This window comes from Dipteris shenzhenensis, chromosome 8 (genome assembly GCF_047967505.1).
Source record: "Dipteris shenzhenensis isolate YYH24624 ecotype China chromosome 8, Dip_SZ_1.0, whole genome shotgun sequence".
NCBI classification, from domain to species: domain Eukaryota; kingdom Viridiplantae; phylum Streptophyta; class Polypodiopsida; order Gleicheniales; family Dipteridaceae; genus Dipteris; species Dipteris shenzhenensis.
In genome coordinates, this window is record NC_141603.1 from 5,785,767 (window position 1) to 5,804,967 (window position 19,201).

The 19,201-nt window shown below is 45.7% G+C and overlaps 1 protein-coding gene across 5 annotated transcripts in view; it reads left to right on the plus strand.

Moving 5' to 3' along the window:
* The first annotated feature begins 1,154 nt into the window (after window positions 1–1,154).
* Window positions 1,155–19,201, plus strand: part of LOC147899020 (uncharacterized) — a 50,185-nt gene continuing 32,138 nt past the window's right edge. Inside the window, exons 1-4 of one of the 5 annotated variants that reach the window (XM_087377916.1) lie at window positions 1,155–1,876; window positions 1,981–3,187; window positions 3,490–3,528; window positions 4,601–4,682. In XM_087377916.1, the coding sequence (XP_087234042.1) occupies window positions 1,655–1,876; window positions 1,981–3,187; window positions 3,490–3,527 (1,467 nt within the window). In that variant the 5' untranslated portion in view covers window positions 1,155–1,654 and the 3' untranslated portion in view covers window position 3,528; window positions 4,601–4,682. Of the gene's footprint in view, window positions 1,877–1,980; window positions 3,205–3,489; window positions 3,529–4,600; window positions 4,683–19,201 lie in introns of those variants that run through there. The other 4 variants (XM_087377917.1, XM_087377915.1, XM_087377914.1 and 1 more) reach the window with 4 other exon arrangements.

Genomic DNA, 19,201 nt, shown 5'->3' on the forward strand with positions numbered 1-19,201 from the left:
TCTCGTTGAGGTGGAAGTTGGCGCTTTTGGAAGACAAAGGATGCATGAATGATATGGTCTGAGAAAGTTGGCATTTTGTTAGAGCAGTGGTGGTCAGTTGCGTTTGGAAATGCCATTACAATATGGTTTTTCAAAAATCTTGTGTGTTGGTTGACTGGCATAAAGAGTTGGAAATTGCTTTGAGGATATGCTTTAGGAGCGTCAATTGCAAAAAAGAAATCTTTAGGAGTGTTAGTCTTAAAATGGAAGATGTCTGACTTCTCTGTAGCTGTCTCTTATTTAATGAAACAGCTGTGTAAGGTGAGCTCACCAAAATTGTAGTATCACCCTTTACAATGTACGGATAGTTGCAAATCACCTGATATCCCGCCACCTTCAAATCATCGATAAGAATACTACCTGTTTTAAGTACTTGTAAGGCCACAAAGACCGGTTTCTTCTTCATCACTATCCTCTTAACTGTATCTTTTTTCCAGGCAACTATGGGAACTCTTTGTCACATTCATATAAAGTATCTGAATCTTGATCCATCCCTTCCACCAACGGAGCAAAAAGATTAACGAAGCTTCCTCTCCTTGCTTGCCCTTAGCTGCTTGCGATGATTCCCGCTTTTTAGACTCCTGAACAGGTTGATCAACTTCTAAGTAGACAACTCTTTCTTAACATTGTCTTTCAACAAGGAGAATGCATCCTTCCCTTTGTTCCCAAAAACTTTATCACTCTTAGGACTTTCTTTGGCATCCTTTTGCATCGAACCCTGCTCATGCAAGGCCTTTTGCATTTCAGCACTTTGTATTTCTTGTGCAATAACCTTCCTAGTGATGACAAAACTCTTCGAGACTTGTCATAAATCTTTTGCCCCTCCTGCATGCAAGCATCTTCAAGACCTGGTAAATGCTCAAATACATCGCATGTCACATAAGGCATTCCCTGGCAAAATGACAAGACGATGTGCATAAGTAGCAAGCATTTAGGGAAGTTTATGAACTTAACCTCAATGAAAGCACTCCACCCATTCGAAAGCATAAGCTCCAAAGCTTCGTGAGAGCAAATACACGAGGAGGAATGTAGAGCACCCTTCCAAGGAGGGGTGCAATTTTCTCCACCTCGAACAGTAATAGATATGTTATTCTCATTTTGATAGGGGAGAAATATATAAAGGCTTTAATAAAATGGGATGATAGTGGGAGAGGTGAAATTTGCGGGCAATGGAGGAGAAGCCATCTTGTGTTTGTGTGCCTGCATATCCACGCAATGCAGGCCTTCTTCTTCCTTGTTTCTCGTTTTAGCGTCCCTCCTCCTCCTCCATAGCCTCGCACCACCATTTTCTTCCACCTGCATTCCTTCCCTCCCTTCCCCTCCCTCCCAATTTGCCGCCTTCGCTTTTCCCTCATGCCCCTCTCCCCTCTTGCCTCCCCCTCCTCCTTTCAACTCCCGTCGTTTTCCAATTCAAATTCCCCGAGTTTTGCTCTTGGATCCTCAGTTCCCAGCTTTCTGTTTACATCGCCTGCGGTCGATCTGAGCGCAAGCCTGCAGATCGCGCCTTGAATTTTCAGTAGATCTGCTTTTTGGAGTCAGATCTTGGTGGTTTCGTTGTCTCATCTGAATCGCCTTTTTGAAGACAGTCCAACGGTACTGTGCAACGGTTTCAGTAATGGACTCCGATCAGGGGAAGCTTTTCATCGGTGGCATTTCGTGGGAGACAACCGAGGAGAAACTGAAGGACTATTTCAAAGCTTATGGCGAGGTGGTAGAGGCGGTGATCATGAAAGACAGGGCCACTGGCCGGGCTCGTGGCTTCGGATTTGTCGTCTTTGCCGACCCAGTGGTTGCTGACAGGGTTGTCCAAGAAAAACACAGCATCGACGGAAGAATGGTAAGTCCATTTCCTCGTCATCCTACAAGCGCGAATGCTACCATTTTGCACTAATCGTTCAGATTATATAGTTATGACTACAGCAGTGTCCTCAACCCTTCTAGGTGGAAGCTAAAAAGGCCGTTCCGAGGGATGAACAACAGAATGTACCCCGCAACAACAATGGGGGGCTAGTGCCAGGAAACCAGGCTAGGACGAAGAAGATTTTTGTGGGTGGGTTAGCATCGACCGTTACCGAAAGTGATTTCAGGAAATATTTTGCTCAGTTTGGTACAATTACCGACGTGGTTGTGATGTATGACCACAGTACCCAAAGGCCACGTGGCTTTGGCTTTATTACTTATGACTCTGAAGATGCAGTGGACAAAGTTCTGCAAATGTCATTTCACGAATTAAACGATAAAATGGTGGAGGTGAAACGTGCCATCCCCAAAGAACTGTCCTCGGGCCCTACACGAAACAATGGGAGTGGCATGGGTGCAGGAGCTGGCAGGGGGAGCACTTACGGAGGGGGGTATGGCCAGGGTTTCATTTCAAGCCCAGTAGGACCCTTCGTAACGCGCGTGGATAGCAGATATGGCCCCTCCCCAGGCGGTAGGGGTGGCTACCCACCTTATGGAGCAGCAGGGTATGGAAGCGGTGGGAGCTACAGTACAACAATGAACGGAGGATATGGCGCTAGTGCTTATGGAGGAAGTGGGAATTTTGGTGGGGGTGCCTATGGAGGCGCTCCTAGTGGAAGTGGTGCTTATGGGGGCAGTGGAGGTGGTTATGGGAGTAGCGCTGCAGGTAGTGCGTATGGTAGCACACCTGGGAGAAGTGTATGGGGCAGTGGAGGAGCTAGCTATGGTAGCGCAGGTAGCTCAGCAGGTTATGGGGGCAGTGGGGGATCAGGCATGAGTGGTTATGGTGGAGTCGGAACATGGGGTTCTACGCAAGCTCCTGGCAGTGGTGCCGGGTATGGTAGTAGCAGCTATGGCTATGGCAGTGGCGATGGTGCATATGGCTCCAATAGTGGATACGCTGGGCGAGGTAGTGGTTATGGGAGCTCTACAGGTGGCTATGGATCAGGGGGTTCAGGTTTAGGAAGTGGTTCTTATAGCAGTGGCTATGGAGCTATGTATAATAGTTCAGGATATGGCGATTCCACATGGAGATCCCCTGGACTGGATACTTTTAACTCAGCTAGTGCAGGATCTGGAGGACTAGGAACTGGAGCGTATGGTTTAGGTGGCAGTGGTAGCGGGGAAGCACCAACAGGCTCAGGAGGATATGGTGGAGGATATGTTATGGGACGCCAATCTCAACGAGGTAGATTTCCTGCTTGAAGCTCATGTTTGTTCCATTCAAGGACTGCATCTGTGTAAATCTGCAGGCTAGGAGTATCGACCAACAAGAATGGTCTGTCTGCTTGGTTTAACTTCTGGCTTCTGTTCCAAAACTAGCCAGCCTCGTGCAAATTTAATTGAGAACAGTGAAATCCATGTTTGGGTTTAGATAATTTTGATGGTGCTTGTGAGATTTTTTTTTGGTCTGAAGTGGGTGCATATTGTGCAATGCTCATGTAAATTTGGAGGGCTGGGTAATCAGCTAAGTTTTATTTTTAATTGCAGCTCCTGTCGATGCAGTTCTGCTCGCTGATCAGTTCTGAGGTTTGTGAAAGGTCTCCCTCATATGCACACACATACTGTGCAATGTTCGCATGCAAGGATATGGCATGAGTTAGTTAATAGCAGGCATGGCTCGGTGGATTTTTGGCATGGGCAATGGTTGTTGCAAAGTGCATCTTCTTGCATTCAAAAAGAAGAAATATTTTTATGAATGGATTGCATAGACACCTTGACCCATCTTTATCTGAACCGATGGATTGCGGCATTGTAAATCTGTCAGCTGGGCTATTATCACATTTGGAAAGTGGACATCTGCAAAGGTGCTTGCTGACATTGCATTTTTGCTGAAACGGGGTTGGGTTTAATCCCCCCGCCCCCCCCTCCCCCCCCCCCCGCTTGCGCACCTGCCTTCCCCCTTGCCACCCACGGCCCTCCTTTCTTCTTCATCCTTGGTGCCTTCTGTAGATGTTAAGAGTTTAAGAACTACACGAAGAAGTTATTTTAAGCATGAGAAAATGCAGTAACTTTATCCCATTGAAAAGGACTTGATGATGTCACCACACTATATCAAAATCACTTCAACTTCCCACAAGGAAGATTCTCGTGGGTCGAGAACTGCACAGAGGTTGTGCTGCTGAATTTTTAAGTGAATCTGAGCCTTTTATTAATGAAATTTTTTAATAAATACAATAGGTGAATGTTTGCACCATTTTTAATCTGTGAAAACTGAATTGTATCAGTTGGTTCAACTCCAGCTAGAATTTCATAAGGTACAGCCATCCTTAGTCTGTATATGCTAGCCAGTTATTATAAGGGCCTTGTCATTGATTATACTTGGTAAGGCACATGCTCAGTGGGCTGAATTTGGTTTACTCAACATGGTGCTCGTTTTTGTATTCGGCAGTTTTGCTAGGTGTTGGTTACTAGTCTGCGCTACAAGTCATCTAGGTACCATTGCAAAGAAATTGTTTTTCCGCCATATATATGATGATTTAGTGCAAGGAAATCTTGTGTTGCTCTAAAGTTTTGCCCACCTTGTACTGGGACTGTATGCCTAGATGGTAGACGTGTACAGTGGGAACAAAGAATGTCCACTAAAAGGTTCTCATTGCAGGTCTGCAAAAACTGGCTCAGAATTACAGCTTCGAATGACTGGCTAGAACGCCAGAGAGTGTCTTGGCTTCAGTTGAGGTGACGTAGGACTCTATCCATTCTGATTTTCCGAAGGCTTAATTGAGACTATAAAGTACTATTTGACCAAATGACCTTTCGTACGGTTCATTGCTGTCCAAGCACCTCAGTACCATCCATATCCAGAGTTTTAGCAACCTTCCTTCTCATGGGTGTTGGGTCCACTCACTACTTGTATGATGGTAAAGCTCTGAAATAGACCACTAGGTATTGTAATGGCTAGATTTAGCTGGTTAGCAATGATTTATTTGCTTTGTTAGTCACATCAATGCACTGGAATCATTCATTCTGTGCCTCTAGCTGCAAAATGTGTTACGTGTTTACGTCTGCTTGCAACTTGCAAAACAATTGTCTTCATGTTTTTTTACATTTTACCTGAGAGAGAGAGAGAGAGAGAGAGAGAGAGAGAGAGAGAGAGAAGCGTCTACAGAATCCAAGCTCTGTACATATCTTTCTCTGTGTGTGTGTGTGCGCGCGCGTGCGTGCTTTGATTTGTCTGCTGTCTCCTTGTGTATGGAAGTCTTCCCAAGAAGAGCAGAGAATTCGATCAAAGATGAACATCAATAGATGCTGCACCAATTGATCTGTTTTGCAGGCCCTTGATATGGCACATTTGACCTAGCAATAGCTAGGCTTTTGAGACACCGTCTAGGGCCCGTGTAGGTCTGACAGGGCCAAATCATGTTGGTCGGAAGGTGGTTGGCCAGCCCTTGTGCTGGTTGACTGTCTTCCTCACCGGGGGGGAGGGGGCGGGGGGGGAGCAGGGGGGAGGGGCAACTCTCCCCAATCCATTTATCAGCCTCCTCTGCTCATCAAATCAAATCCTTTTTAAGGAAGCCTAATCGTGCAGGGAATAGCAGTAGCATACCTGCATTTTGCATCGGCGCTTGGCTGAGATTTGGGCAGCATTTTGTACCTGCATAGCCCACCCAACAGGCAGATGAATATCCCTCCTAATTGATCTTAGCCAGCTGTCATAAAAGGGGCTTAGAAATGAGGCATTGAGTACACCTATTCTAATACTTTTTTTGCTCACTTTGATGCTTAGATAGAATTATGTTGTTAGCGAAACAAGATTCTTTAGTCACTATCCTTTGTTGGGGATCTACTTGACTTGATATTGGTCACTTAGGTGTGTCTTGGGGTACAATTGGCTAAGAACTCGATGATGTGGCAGCTGATTGGGATGCAGATGTGGTAGTGTTGATTGGTCAAGCTGGTCAATGATGAATTTGACTTTGACTTCCAAGGTTTCCGGATTGCTAACGTGGCACAGGTGATGTGGCAGATGACGTGGCAACGCTAATGTGGCAATTGACTTGTCAATGATGATGTGGCAATCGATGATGACGTGGCTCTTGCTGATTGGACTGCTGATGTGGTAGTGAGTGGTGATGTGGCCTGAGGAGCTGGCAGGATGATGTGGCCAGATGATGTGTCAAGATGGGGTGATGTGGCAGTGGAGATAAGATTTGCCACGTGGCCAATTACTCACCAAGCCCAAGGTGAGGTGACTTTGAGAATAGGCTCCTGCCACGTGTTGCATATTGGGGATAACAGAATCTATGAAGATTATGTCAGAATCACGTAGATTCCATCAGAATCTGGAGTGCCTCGTCGATGGTGAGGCTGGTTGGTCTGAAGTCCTGGCGGATCGTTGATGGCGCTGCTGGAAGCCGTTTGCTTGAACTCTTGGGCAGAGCTGTGGACGTCCCATGCTATGGTGGAGCTTTGGATCAAAGACTCAATTAGAGCCTTGTAAGGAGGTCGTCGTTACAGTTGAAGGTCATCGCCGGTTGCCTCAGAAGCTTTCGTTGATGTAGAAAGAGGCGCTGGAGAGGCAATGGCCTGAGAGCCTTGTATAGAAGCGTTGGCCTGTGACCCGTTGGAGTCGTTGGCGAGCCGGCTTGTCGTGTAGGTTGTGTGCACTCGTGAGCTTGGAGAGCGTGTCATTTTGAGAAGCCGCAGGTGAGGCTCATGATGGAGGTTATTGCATGCAAGGCTTTGTTGACCGCAGCGCTGGTGCTACTGGAGCTTGGTGATGGAGAGGCTTTGAATTGCGTATGTAGAAGGCGCTGCTAGAATATGGAGCGTGGAGCGCCACTGTGTTATGCATATGGAGGTGGGTTAGCCTTTTGAGAGGTGGGTTAGCCTTTTGAAACACAGTTCATTGCAGAGGACGAGTTATTTATTGCTGGCCAAGTCGTTGATGCACAGCTGCTCCTAGTCGGCTGAGCAAGCATGCTTGCCTTGTAGTTGTAGAACTACCTTTGCACCAAGATAGAAGCCTTTGTACCTTTGCACCAGAGAGCTTGGAGACGGAGAATGAGTCGCGGCCCTTGGAGACTTGGGAGCTTATTGCATGGCTTGTAGATGCTTCATCTCAATAGGACAGTAGTAGAGAAGCTCTCTCTCTACCGAAGGAGAAGGAGAATATATCTCTCAATGAAGAACTCTCCCTCTCAGCAGATCCAAAGGAGGTCTCTCACAAATCTCTCTTTGAAAGACTCTCACCTATCTCTCTCACTCTCACAGCAAGAAACACTGTTGCTATGCGCTTAGGTGACAACATGAGGGAAAAGACCCAAGGATGGAAGATCACATTAGCCTCCTCAAAAGTATCCTAGACCTTGAAGGCAAATCATTCAAGTGAAGTCAAGGAGACAACCCTACCCACCAAGGGTTTGAATATAGAGTAACTAGCTACTCTTTTATTAAAGCATTTAAGCTAACAATTAGAAGGAGGAATGGCTAAGGAAGCCCCTAGTTTTCCCCACCTATTCCCAAGGTGTGACAATGTATGGTGTGGGCTCTGTATTGGGAACCATACCACCAATGAGTGCCTTCATCTTCGGGCAAGACCAACACTCTATTGTGCCCATCGTGCATGATGGGAGAATCATGATACATCCTAGTGTCACTATCCTAGGGTCATCCCCCAACCAATGTACTAGCAAGGGGGATATTTTTTTTCGAGCTTTTTCATTTTTTTGCGAGATTTTCTAAGTTGTGAATGGAAAAGAACACTAAAAGCATACACCTTTGTGAGCTTAAGGGTTTTCTCACTATATTTATTTGGGCCTCAAAGTAAGAATTTTGTGTAGTGAAAAAAAAAGAAATGAAATTGGGGGACCCACAAAGCTCCTTCTACCAAATTCCCTTTGAAACAACTTCCTATAGCTCACTGAATTTTTTCTATCCATATGATTGATCCATTTTGTACACAAAATGATCAAGGAACGACTATTGGCATAGCCGTTGCCCAAGCTCTAGGGCTCCTTTTTTTGGTCTTTGTTTAGGACAATCTTCCTCTTCACGTGAAGCTAATAAGGATGCCCTCAGTTTAGTATTATTGATTATGCTCTTGTTGAAATTATTGATTATTAATAACTACTAAGTATATATATTCAAACTATTGATATAAAATCATGGTTGGAAAAACATTATGTTCATTTGTAGCATGATAAGTTCAAGCTCTTATGAAACAAAGAATTTTCAACAGTTTTTTTTAAAATATTTAGAATTTTGACACTATAACATAATAAATAGCTTTGTTCATATCACTCCGATCGTTTTGACTACAAACATGACCATGTTTGGAGTCATGTTGACCAAGTTATGGCCAAAATAAGACTGGTTGTCGAAGCCCCCCAAGCACTTGGCCATACCTTGGTCAATATGACTCCAAACATGGTCATGTTTGTAGTCAAAACGATTGGAGTGATATGAAAAAAATCTATTTCTTGTGTTAGAGTGTCAAAATTCTATATAATTAAATAGTTTTGGTTTAACTTTTCTATTGAACACGTACAATTGGTAGTTTTTAACTAGAACTAGGAGGCCTTATTGGCATAAAAATTAGCTTCTTGTCCATAGAGACCCCAAAGAGTATCTTCATAATTGTCTTGTGAAATGATTTAGAGAGCTTCAAAGATTAATGCATGTTTAGAATACTCTGAACATGCAACCACACAAGAATCTACCATTTGAAACCCTTACCCTCTTTTCTTGAGCTCTCACACTCCTCTCAATCCATGTCCTAGAACCTTGCCAACTTACCTTACTTCTCATGTGATCAAGGCTTGTGTTATAAGTGTTTCTCAAGATATGTGACTCTTATATCATGTGAAGTACCCCAAGAGTTGTGTTATATAATGTTCTAAAAAATGACAAAAAAAATCAAGTCCCCCAAGCTCAACAGCCCAAGGAAAGCTCGCAAAAAAATGAAAAATCTCGCAATCAAAGCTCACAAAAAATAAAGACCCTACTAGCAAGACCACCTCTTACCTTACCTGCACCACAAAATCCATTCAACTAGGAACAATGAGCAATACAAGGATCCACACCTACCATCCCAGCGAAAATTAGAGCTCAAAATCGCTCGTTACCCCCACCCATACTGGGACTTCAACCCCCACCACCCCCACCATGAATCACTCCCATGAACCAAGAGTCTTAGCAAAGGAATTGAAAGAACCAAATCATGCCCCTAGTGGCAGTACTCATTCTCAATCTAGTAATATACCGAGTCATTCCAACTATATAATCATGCCCCTAGTGGCAGTACTCATTTTGCAGGACAAACAATATATCACCATTTACTTTTTAGGAGAACAAGTCAGAGAGGTTCTCATGTGTTATGGACAGGTAGCAGGACAAAAGGTCGCTATCCTTTTTGATGGTGGCAGTTCAGAGGATCTGCTGGATGAATGCATTCCACCAAGCTCCATCTTCCAACAAAACAGTCAGCAGAGGTGCTCAAGCTTCATGTGTTTGGGCATGCTCAGCTAATCAGAGCAACTGATTAGCACCAGAGTAGTATAGGATGTGGAGCTCCGCATCAGTGGGCAATGAATATCATGTTAGGTGCACCATGGCTTGCTGACCTCACAGCAATAGTCAGTTAGCGAGACTACATCATTACAGTGCAGGATGTAGATGGAAAGTCCTAATGTTTCAAATGGTGTTCGAGCTGACCGGCAGAAAGATAGTAGCTGGTCTATTGATGACCCAGCATGAGTTTGTAAACTATCTCTCCATAGATCCATCTACCTCTGTTCTCTGTAGGCCTGTGCTAGGTCTTTTATGGCCATTCGAAGTCATGTGATTTCTCAACAGTGGCCAACTAGTCATTTTCTTTGGCCAACATAATCTACGGTATAAATTTCAGTGTTTTCCAATGAATTATCACATTAGGTTCTCAAAGCTAAAATCGATCAGCCTTCTAGCTTCCGCAGGCTGCTGTGCCTTGGTTAACTGCTGACTTGTTTGATTCTTTTTGCTTGTCTCATATAGGAAATACAATTGTCCCATTGAAGCTCGAGTTAGTGAAGTTAAAAACCTGCTATACAATTCAAATCTCTATGTGTTGACGAAACAATCCAGTCATAATCTACGATAAGGTCTCTCATGGAATTAGGACTCCAAAACTTAAGTCCATGGCTGCAGATCTGGAAGCTACTTTTGTGTTAATTAGAAGCCATTCAACTGGGTCATTGAGCAATATGTATACCCCTTCGTTGATTAGATCTTCTTCTGGATCAAGTAACACATTTGAAGTGAGATACAGTGATAGGTAGGATCCTGGCAATTTAACTTCTGCATTTAGATGACTTGTGTTCAAGGTTGGTGATTTATGCAAGGGTCGTTGTTGTTCTTACATTGCGTGTGAGAGGAGGATAGAGATTCCCCATGTCGTATCAGAGCCGTGGGACAGCAGTAGTTGAGAATGAGGTTGTTGTTGCCAAGAAGGAAGAGGATGCAAAAGGCCAGCTTCAAGTGGAACGTGAGGGACTTAAAGATTCTGATGGATATGAGGATCCAGAGATCTGCAGGTTGATATTTGGGTGAGAACTTCAGTAGGTACTTGGTTTGTTGTCATAACAAACAAAACGGTGGACCAGGTTTGTTTTCGTTCTATGCATTAATGTTGATTTTAGGTGCATGCTTTGATCACAATGTTTGTCCTGGTGGAGGGTGAAAGTTGATACGGACAGAGGGAGAATCCTCAAGGCGAGAACATTCGGTTGTGTGTGCATATCTTCTGAAGATACTGGTGTCATATGCTGACAGATGCAGATGATAGGGAGGAGTTTCCAATGTGAATCAAGGGCATGATGCTAAAAAGGGAACATGAGGGATTAGAGTTTTCCCTTGGCAGGCTTGGGATTTAGATGTGAGTGGAGTCTGTGAGAGCTTCGTTCCAAAGGTAGTTTGAAGCAGAACCATAGCTTTTGGGAGGAAGCCAATTGCTGAGTATCTGTGTGGAGCAGCCATATGGTTCTAACTGTACGAGTTGTAAGGATTGAGGTTGCAGATGATGCAGCTTGAGATGGAATGGATTGAACTAGACCCATGATGCTTGGTCTTGCAAGATCTGGTCTGTCCCAAGTTTTTGAGGGGATGACTGCATAGACCTATTGGTGCCGTGGCATCTTGAAGATTTTGGCTTGGATTGGCAGTACGACTGGCATGTGTTGTGGTTATTCCAATGTTCCACCTTGGTTTTGGTTGTTCATGTACGATGCGGAACAAAGACCTGGAGGTATAGGAAATGCGAGAACTAGGACTTGATGATGACAATGTTTCTCACTTGTTCTTGAGAAATAAAGGAAGAAAGAAAAATAAAGAAAGCTGAATAAAAGTCTTTGAAACACTTTCGCCCCCCTAGGTCCCCGGAAGAGAAGGAAATGAAAGGGGCTGCCAAGGAGTCTATGAGACTGAAAAAATCAGATACAATGAGCTGAATAAGTGGAGTCTTGAAGTGGGCATCTATATACAGAGCAATGTTGGAAAAGTCACCTCCCCATCCGTAAGCCCCCATACGAGGAGGGCATGGGGGAGGTGTACTTAGGGTTCAGGCTGCCACATGGGTCAACATATTGGCTGCCATGTGGGCAGCATACAAGAAAGAAACGGAAGGATATGGGGCTGCCAGTCATGTGGGGAGCACACCCAAGGAACATACCTGGCACCCAAGGAACATACCTGGCTGCTTGAAGCTGATTGGCACGCAGACGGAGCAGCAGTATAGCATGAGACTCTGCAGGAAAATGCCGTGATGACATGTGGCACAAGTACGGACCTGCTGCAGAGGTAGGATGGAACCTTGGCAGAGTTTCTAGGGGCTGGAGATGGCCAGAACAGAGGCAAGGGTGCATGCAGCAGGATTGCGCCTATGTTGGGCAGGTCTTGGGCCTGCAATAGCCCCTGATTTGGGGCGGATTATAGCTTGGGACACTGGCTGCTTGCAACGTGGCTAAGTGCTGACATAGAAGACTAGTTGGGCTGGTGAAAGCCGGTCGGTTGGGGCAGACTAGCCAGTCGGCCAGTAGGGGCTGACTGGGTCGGCCATTTTGAGGCTGTTGGGTCGGTCATTTTGGGGCCCTTTAGGGCCTATAAAAGGAGCCCCCCTCAAGGGGGCATTACTCATCCATTGTGGCAGCCTTCAAGGAGCAGACTGACTTAATCCTTTGTAGATTACATAGGGTGCAAATGCGACCCTCTCTAGGTCCACCACTCTCAGTGTCATGAAGCATAGAATTGCCCAGTTGATATCCTTAAAGAATAGGGGAGGCGGATTCTTGTATAGCTCAGTGTGTCGATGAAGCCCTCCTTTGATATCCATAAGCTGTGATCTCTGTAGAAGCTGAGCTTCACAGGAAGCTACATAGGGGCTAAGTAGGTCCTTAATGTGTGTAGCTGTACGAGATCCTCCAGGGTAAGTGAGTGGAATAGAAGGGGCCTCAAGGGTATCCTGAAAGGGGGGTATCTGCCCATATGGAGCCCCTGACTTGGAAATGATCTGCATGTACATGAGTACCAATGCCTCTGATAATTGATTGCCCTCAAGTGCTAAAGTCATGGATGAGGATAAAGCCAACCATGATAACATGTGTCGAGGTATGTGATCGCTTCGAATGTTGCCTCAAGCTGTTAGAAAAGTCACTACCCCACCTGTGAGCCCCCGTTTTGAGGGGGCAAGGGGGCAGGAAAGTGTAGGGGGAAAGGGGCTAAGGCTAAGTAGCTGAATGGAGGATTGCGGGAGCAAAAGGATTGCGCCAGCATGGTACGGAGGCACGTGGAACAGTACCAAGACCTGCCAGCAGCAGCAAAAGGCCACTAGAAGGGGCCTTATACAGGCTGGAACTGGCTCCCAGAGCTTGGTACCAGCAGATAGATGTTTTCTTCCAGAAGATCGGGCTTTAGCAGAGTCCATCAGAGGCAAATCTTTATCTCGACGCAAAGGGGGATTTGCGGCTGGTATTGATTCTATATGTGGATGACGTCATCATTACTGGGGATCATACGAAGAGGATTGCTCAGGTCAAGAGACTTCTTATGGAGGAGTTCGAGATGACCTAGGCATACTTCACTACTTTCTTGGGATTGAGGTGAAGCAGGGAAAGAGCAGTATCTTTATTTCACAGGAGAAATATTGCAGGAAACTGCGCAAACGCTTTGAGATGGAAAATTGCAAAGCAGTAGTGACTTCCAGGGAAACTGGTCTGAAGCTGAGTGTGCATGATCCATCTCAGCCGGTTGATCATCATTATATTGACGCTTGGTGGGGAGTTTGCTTTACCTCACCAATACCCGACTAATATTTCCTACGCAGTTGGATTGCTCTGTCGGTTCTCTGCCACACCCAAGAAGGCTCATTGGGACGCAGGTATGAGGGTGCTAAGGTACTTGAAGGGTCCCTGTGCCTACGGCATCAGTTATACCAAAGGCATTGAGTCGGCACCAGTTATACCAAAGGCATTGAGTTGGGAGGTTTATGTGATAGTGATTGGGCAGGTGACATTGATACCCGGAGATTGACCTTTGGATATTGTTTCTTACTCGCATCAGGAGCTGTGTCATGGCTGAGTAAGAAACAGCCTACTGTCGCCCTTTCATCTACAGAGATGGAGTATAGGGCTGCTTGTACAGCGGCATGTGAAGCGTTGTGGCTCAGGTGGATCTTGGAGGACATGAATGTGGCTCAAGAAGATGCGACTGTGGTTATGTGCGACAACCAGAGTTGCATAGCGATCGCCAACAACCCCGTGTTTCACGCACAGACGAAGCACATTGAGGTCCACTACCACTTTACAAGAACTCATCGACGAAGAAGTCATAGAGTTGATATAGTGCCCGAACAACGACGACATCTCAGATGTGTTCACGAAGGCGCTTCCTAGGGAATAGATGGAACACCTCTTTCGATGCATGGGGATCGGCCCACAATTGTGTCATTGAGAGGGGGTGTTAGAAAAGTCACTGCCCCACGTGTGAGCCCTTGTTCTGAGGGGACAAGGGGGCAGGAGACTGTAGGGGGAAGGGGCTAAAGCTAAGTAGCTGCATGGAGGACTGCGCCAGCATGGTACGGAGGCACGTGGAGCAGTACCAGGACCTGCCAACGGCAGCAAAAGGCCACCAGAGGGGGCCTATTTATAGGCCAGACCAGCCAGGGGCCTATTTATAGGCCAGACCAGCCAGGTCTGTTCGGCCCAGGTTCAGCCCCAAAGAGGGCCCTGACCAGGTCGGTTTTTAACAGACTGGACCAACTGGAAAAGTCGGGCTGACTGTCCTCTTATATAAACCCCCTCCCTCTCCACACTTTTCTCATCACCTGCACTTACAGCCTTGCACATAGGCAAGCGCACAGAGGGAGAGAAGTGGCTCAGCATTTGACAGCATCCTGTGGCTGTTTGTACCTGCTCACCCGTTGAGTTTTGGCTATCTCTTTCTCCGTCTCTCTGAGTGTTGTATGAGCTAGATCGGGAGTGAGGTGTGAGTGATTCTATCCTCTATTTCCAACACAAGCTGTACTGAAGGTGTCCCAAACTCAGCTAGAACGATCTGACGTGGGACCTATAGCTTACTATGACTCAGTTCCAGTCTACCTGTAATAGATTGGCCCCCAGCAAGGACTGCCATATATGTCCGTTGGGCAGACCAAGGAGTTGAAAAGAAGAGACTTGGTCCGGGGATCTTGGAAATGAGAGTGGCAGCGCTGCCTCTCAAGTCTAGGTGCGGCGTATCCCCTGCTCAATCAGGCCTATATTCTGATCACATCGTGAAAATTGAGCCAGAGAAAAGAACCCCCAAATATGTGTAGGATGGGATGACCTCCACCGGTAATTTGTCCAATATGAACTGCTCTCTGTGCATGGCTGCCCGAGATGGAGAGCTAGTGCATGGGAGCTGATGGAGCATCTCTTTGATAGAGTGGCTATTGGCCCACAATGGCTTGTTGAGAGGGTTGTTGGAATGTAGAGGTCAACTCCCCACGTGAGCCCCCACATGAGGATGACAAGTGAGAGGGAGAGCTGTAGGAGGAGGGATTGAGAGAGGCCGCCATGTGTGCAGCAAGCTGGCTGCCACTACATGGGAAACACATGACAACGTTTTTGGCCCTGCAAGGGTCCTAAGGAACGACTTGGTTAGTGAGTTGCTAATCAGGGCCATAGTTTTGAAGTTAGTTCATTTGGTCAATTTGACCTTGCAAATTATGGTTAGTATGAGGCTTAAATGTGGGTTAGTAGAAGTTTAAGGGCTTCTAAAGTGTTTAGGGTTTAAGGTTTTTGTTTGCTTGTGGAGGTCCTAAATGTTTTTTTGTCTTTTATCCTAAAGCTTTTGTCTTTTGTTAGGTATCTCTCTCTAAAGATGGAGGCTCTCTTTGTCTCTTGTATGACACCACATTTATATTACTTTTTGCCAAAATAGACACTCGTCCCCACTTTTATTTAATGGCCGATCCAACACACACTTTTTTTTTGTGAGAAGAAATCTTTTATTTCAGACTCGTTTGACCGATCCAACACACACACACACACACACGCACACACACACACACACACACACGTTTTCACCTCTTTTCTCTTCTCTCGTTTCACCTTTTCACCTCTTTTCCCTCCTTTCCCGATATTCCTTCACCTTCACTTGCTTTTTCTCTTTTCCTTTCCTTCCAATTTACACCTATTGTTTCCTTTCACAAGTTATTCAAAATATTTATCGAGCTACTTACACTTGGACTTTAATGACACTCCAAAAGGCAGGGCCATAGTGGGATCCCCACCTTGTTTAATTGATTTAAGGACAGCCGCATGGGCCACCCAGCCAGCAATATGGCTAGTTGTGTTTACAGACCTGGTTGGCATCTTCCAGTAGCTGGTCTGCAGTCTAAGGTTAGGTCAGCAGTATTAGGACTGAGTTGGCCCTGTTGTGGTCGGCTACCTACAGGCCAGTCGGCCTATTTTGTAGGGTATGTCCCCTATAAAAGGCGGCCATATGGAGGACTCCCAAGTTCATTCAGCCAGCAGTTTTTCAGTGTTCTAGTGCAGCACAGTGTGCAACCAGTAGGAGAGCAACTGTGGGCTCATAGACATGGAGCATATTGTGCAGTACGAGCTCATCTTTGAGTAGCTATTGAGCTGACGAAGAGGCATGCAGCAGGAAGGAGGTTTCTACAACAGTAGATGGAGCAGACAGTGCCTATAGTGGTGTGATACTTGGCCTTGCAGCAAGTAGTGGTTGGTAGGTTTTGTACTTGATTCATTCATCTAGATAATGTTTTTGGCTGTACTACTGTGTATGTATTCTTTCCACATCTGAAGCATTTCTTTATCAACTTTGTTGGAAAGAGCGGATAGAATCACTCACACCTCACTCCCGATCTAGCTCATACAACACTCAGAGAGACGGAGAAAGAGATAGCCAAAACTCAGATATATTCTTCCACAATCGTGGGCAGACAAAAGCTCACCGGGTGAGCATGTACAAACAGCCAAAGGTTGCTGTCAAGTGCTGAGCCACTTCTCTCCCTCTGCACGCTTGCCTGTGTGCAAGGCAGTCTGTGCAGGTGATGAGAAATGAGGGGGGGAGAGGGGGCTTTATATAGGCCAAGCTTGGGGCTGTAAAAACCGACCAGCAGGGGGTCGTCCCCCTGCTTGCAGCACCGACCTGTAGGCTAGCCTCCACCGACCTGGTTGGTTGGCTTGGCCCAGCCCTACAAAAGGGCCCATTGCCCAGCACATGGGTTGCTGCTGCTGTGCCGTTTCCTGCTCCATGAGCTGCATAGAAGGGCCGTGCCCCTCTCCTTTGCTGCGCGGGTTTCCAGCCTGGTAGGTCCTCTATCCCCTACCCCCCTACAGTCCCGTGCCCCTTGTCCCCTCAAAACGGGGGCTCACAGGTGGGGCAGTGACTTTTCGATCAAACTTGTGTGCACACAAGTGAAGCGAGATAAGGCAGTGTGTAGCTACTCTGCAATTCAACTTTTCCATTAGATGAATTGTATTCAAGGTTGGTGGTTGATGCAATCCCATTGTTGTTCTTACATGGTGCCTGAATTGAGAATTAGTAGAGACCCCATGTGGTATTAGAGCCAGTGGGTCAGTATTTTTGTGTTATCAATATAATATCAGAGAGATTGTTTTGAGCTAGTGATAATGATTGGCTTCTCTAACACCTTCACATTTGAATGCTTTTTTGGCTTATCCAATGTAGGGCTGATGCTCTCTCACCTGAAATAGTCGTTCCAATGTAGGGCTCATCCTCTCTCTCACCTGATATAGCCTTCCCATCTAATCTCCAATTGACATGTCTGTTTTATCCAACTCATCAATAGTTGGATCCTAACCTAGTATTCTCTATGATAAATCGGCTACAAGATTGTATACCTTTGCCTATACTTTCATGTAAAAGCAGTCTATATTCCATAGTGCATCCAATGTAGGGTTGATTCTCACACACAGTCTAGCGTTCCAATTGACATGTCTGTTTATTATCAACAGTTGGATGATCCTCATCTAGTAGTCTTTATGATATATCAGTTACGAGATTGTAGAACTTCGCCTATTAAAAAAAGATTAATTATAGATAAGAGCAGTCTATATTCCATAGGTATAAGTCTCAACCCAATGTCTGTATCCGTTAATCTTCGTACACCCATTTTTTCCAATAGTACCATGTAAATCTTTTCATTCCTGAGGTAAAAGTGGCCACATTTGCATTGACATCTAGTCAGTCATTTAATGGGAGATCCAGAATTTAAACCTGCATGTTTTTTTCGGAGCATTCCAATTTTCTTGATTATTTCCAATTGGGACATTGTTGGTCCCCTACCACAATCTGATGTGTTTTTTGTTTTCTCACTGAAATTTCACACGATGGTGTGACGCATAGAAAATTCCAAGGGCGTCTGCAGATATTGTGGTAACATTTTGATGGAGAGGAAGCTGAGCCAGAAGAATATGGTTGCTAGACAAGATTGCTTTCGGGTCCAAGATAGAGCATTATCCTACATTGAAGAGGGACTGGAATTGTGTATTGGAGCTTGCTTATGCAATTCAGCAAGTCTCAATTGACTAAAAAATTGGAAGATCAGCTCCAGCAAAGGGGAGAGCAGAATGGGCACTAGCTCATTGCAGTTGTTTGGGCTACTCGCTGTTACAGTTTGTTCTTTATATTAGGCATGACGTTCTCTATACTAGGCATGATGCTCAGCCAGTGTCTGGTTTTATTGTTACTGTTCTCGACAGGAGTGGCCGGTTGTAGTGGCTTTCACAACAGCTTGATACCAGGTGTTAATAAGGTTTCTGTTGGACATATTGTATAGAGATGATATAATATCAACATCCATTTTCCTTCTGAAAAGAAAAAAGTAAAAAAGATGGAGGAACTCATTGTTGGACGTGGTTGTCCTGATGTTCTGCTTTCTGACCAAGGCTCAACTTCAAGTCTAAGGTGTTCAGATTAATAGGCAGCTGTTTGGGAGTTTCATTGATCTCTATCATCCAAAGGCAAAATGGGTAGACAAAAGGTTCGAATCAGACCATCAAACTGTTGGGATATGAGGGTCAACAGCCCTCTTGTGGCCTCCAAATGAGGAGGACTAAAGGGCATTGACACTTGGGATTATTGTGGATAGGAGTAGAGTCTGCCATGTAGGTTGGGTGCCCCAGCAAAGGGGGTGATTGGAGGCTCTCTAAGCCCATGGAGGGCCAGGATAGATCTGTCCTAGGACAGGACTGCTACTAGGGGGACGGGTGTGTACAGGGAGCAGGTTAGCAACTACAGGTACGGCAGATAGTTGGGGTCTGCCTAGCATATGGGGTTGGCCTAGATCTAGAAAGGAGTTTGCCCAGATCCAGGTTGGTCGGTCAGTCGGTCTAGAAGACTGGTTGGCGAGCCTAGAGGCCAAGTGTAGTCGGCCTGGATTCATAAAGGAGTCACGACACATTAGGAAGGGGTCAGTCTAGAAGACTGGTTGGCCAGACTTTAGTCCAAGTCGGTCTGTTCATGAAGGCTGGAAGCCCTCCCCTACATAAAGGGTCCATTGGGCTTGTACCCATCAACACACCTTCCTACTACTACACATTTGTGTGGTTTGGGTATGGTGAGCCTCCTGCACCTTGGCAATCTTGCCCTTCATCGACTTCAGAATTTGCTCATAACTCTCAGAGGTCTGATCTGCTCCATAAACCTTCTCTGAACTTCTAATGAGGAGAGACTGCAATTTCTTACCAATGCTGCTTCT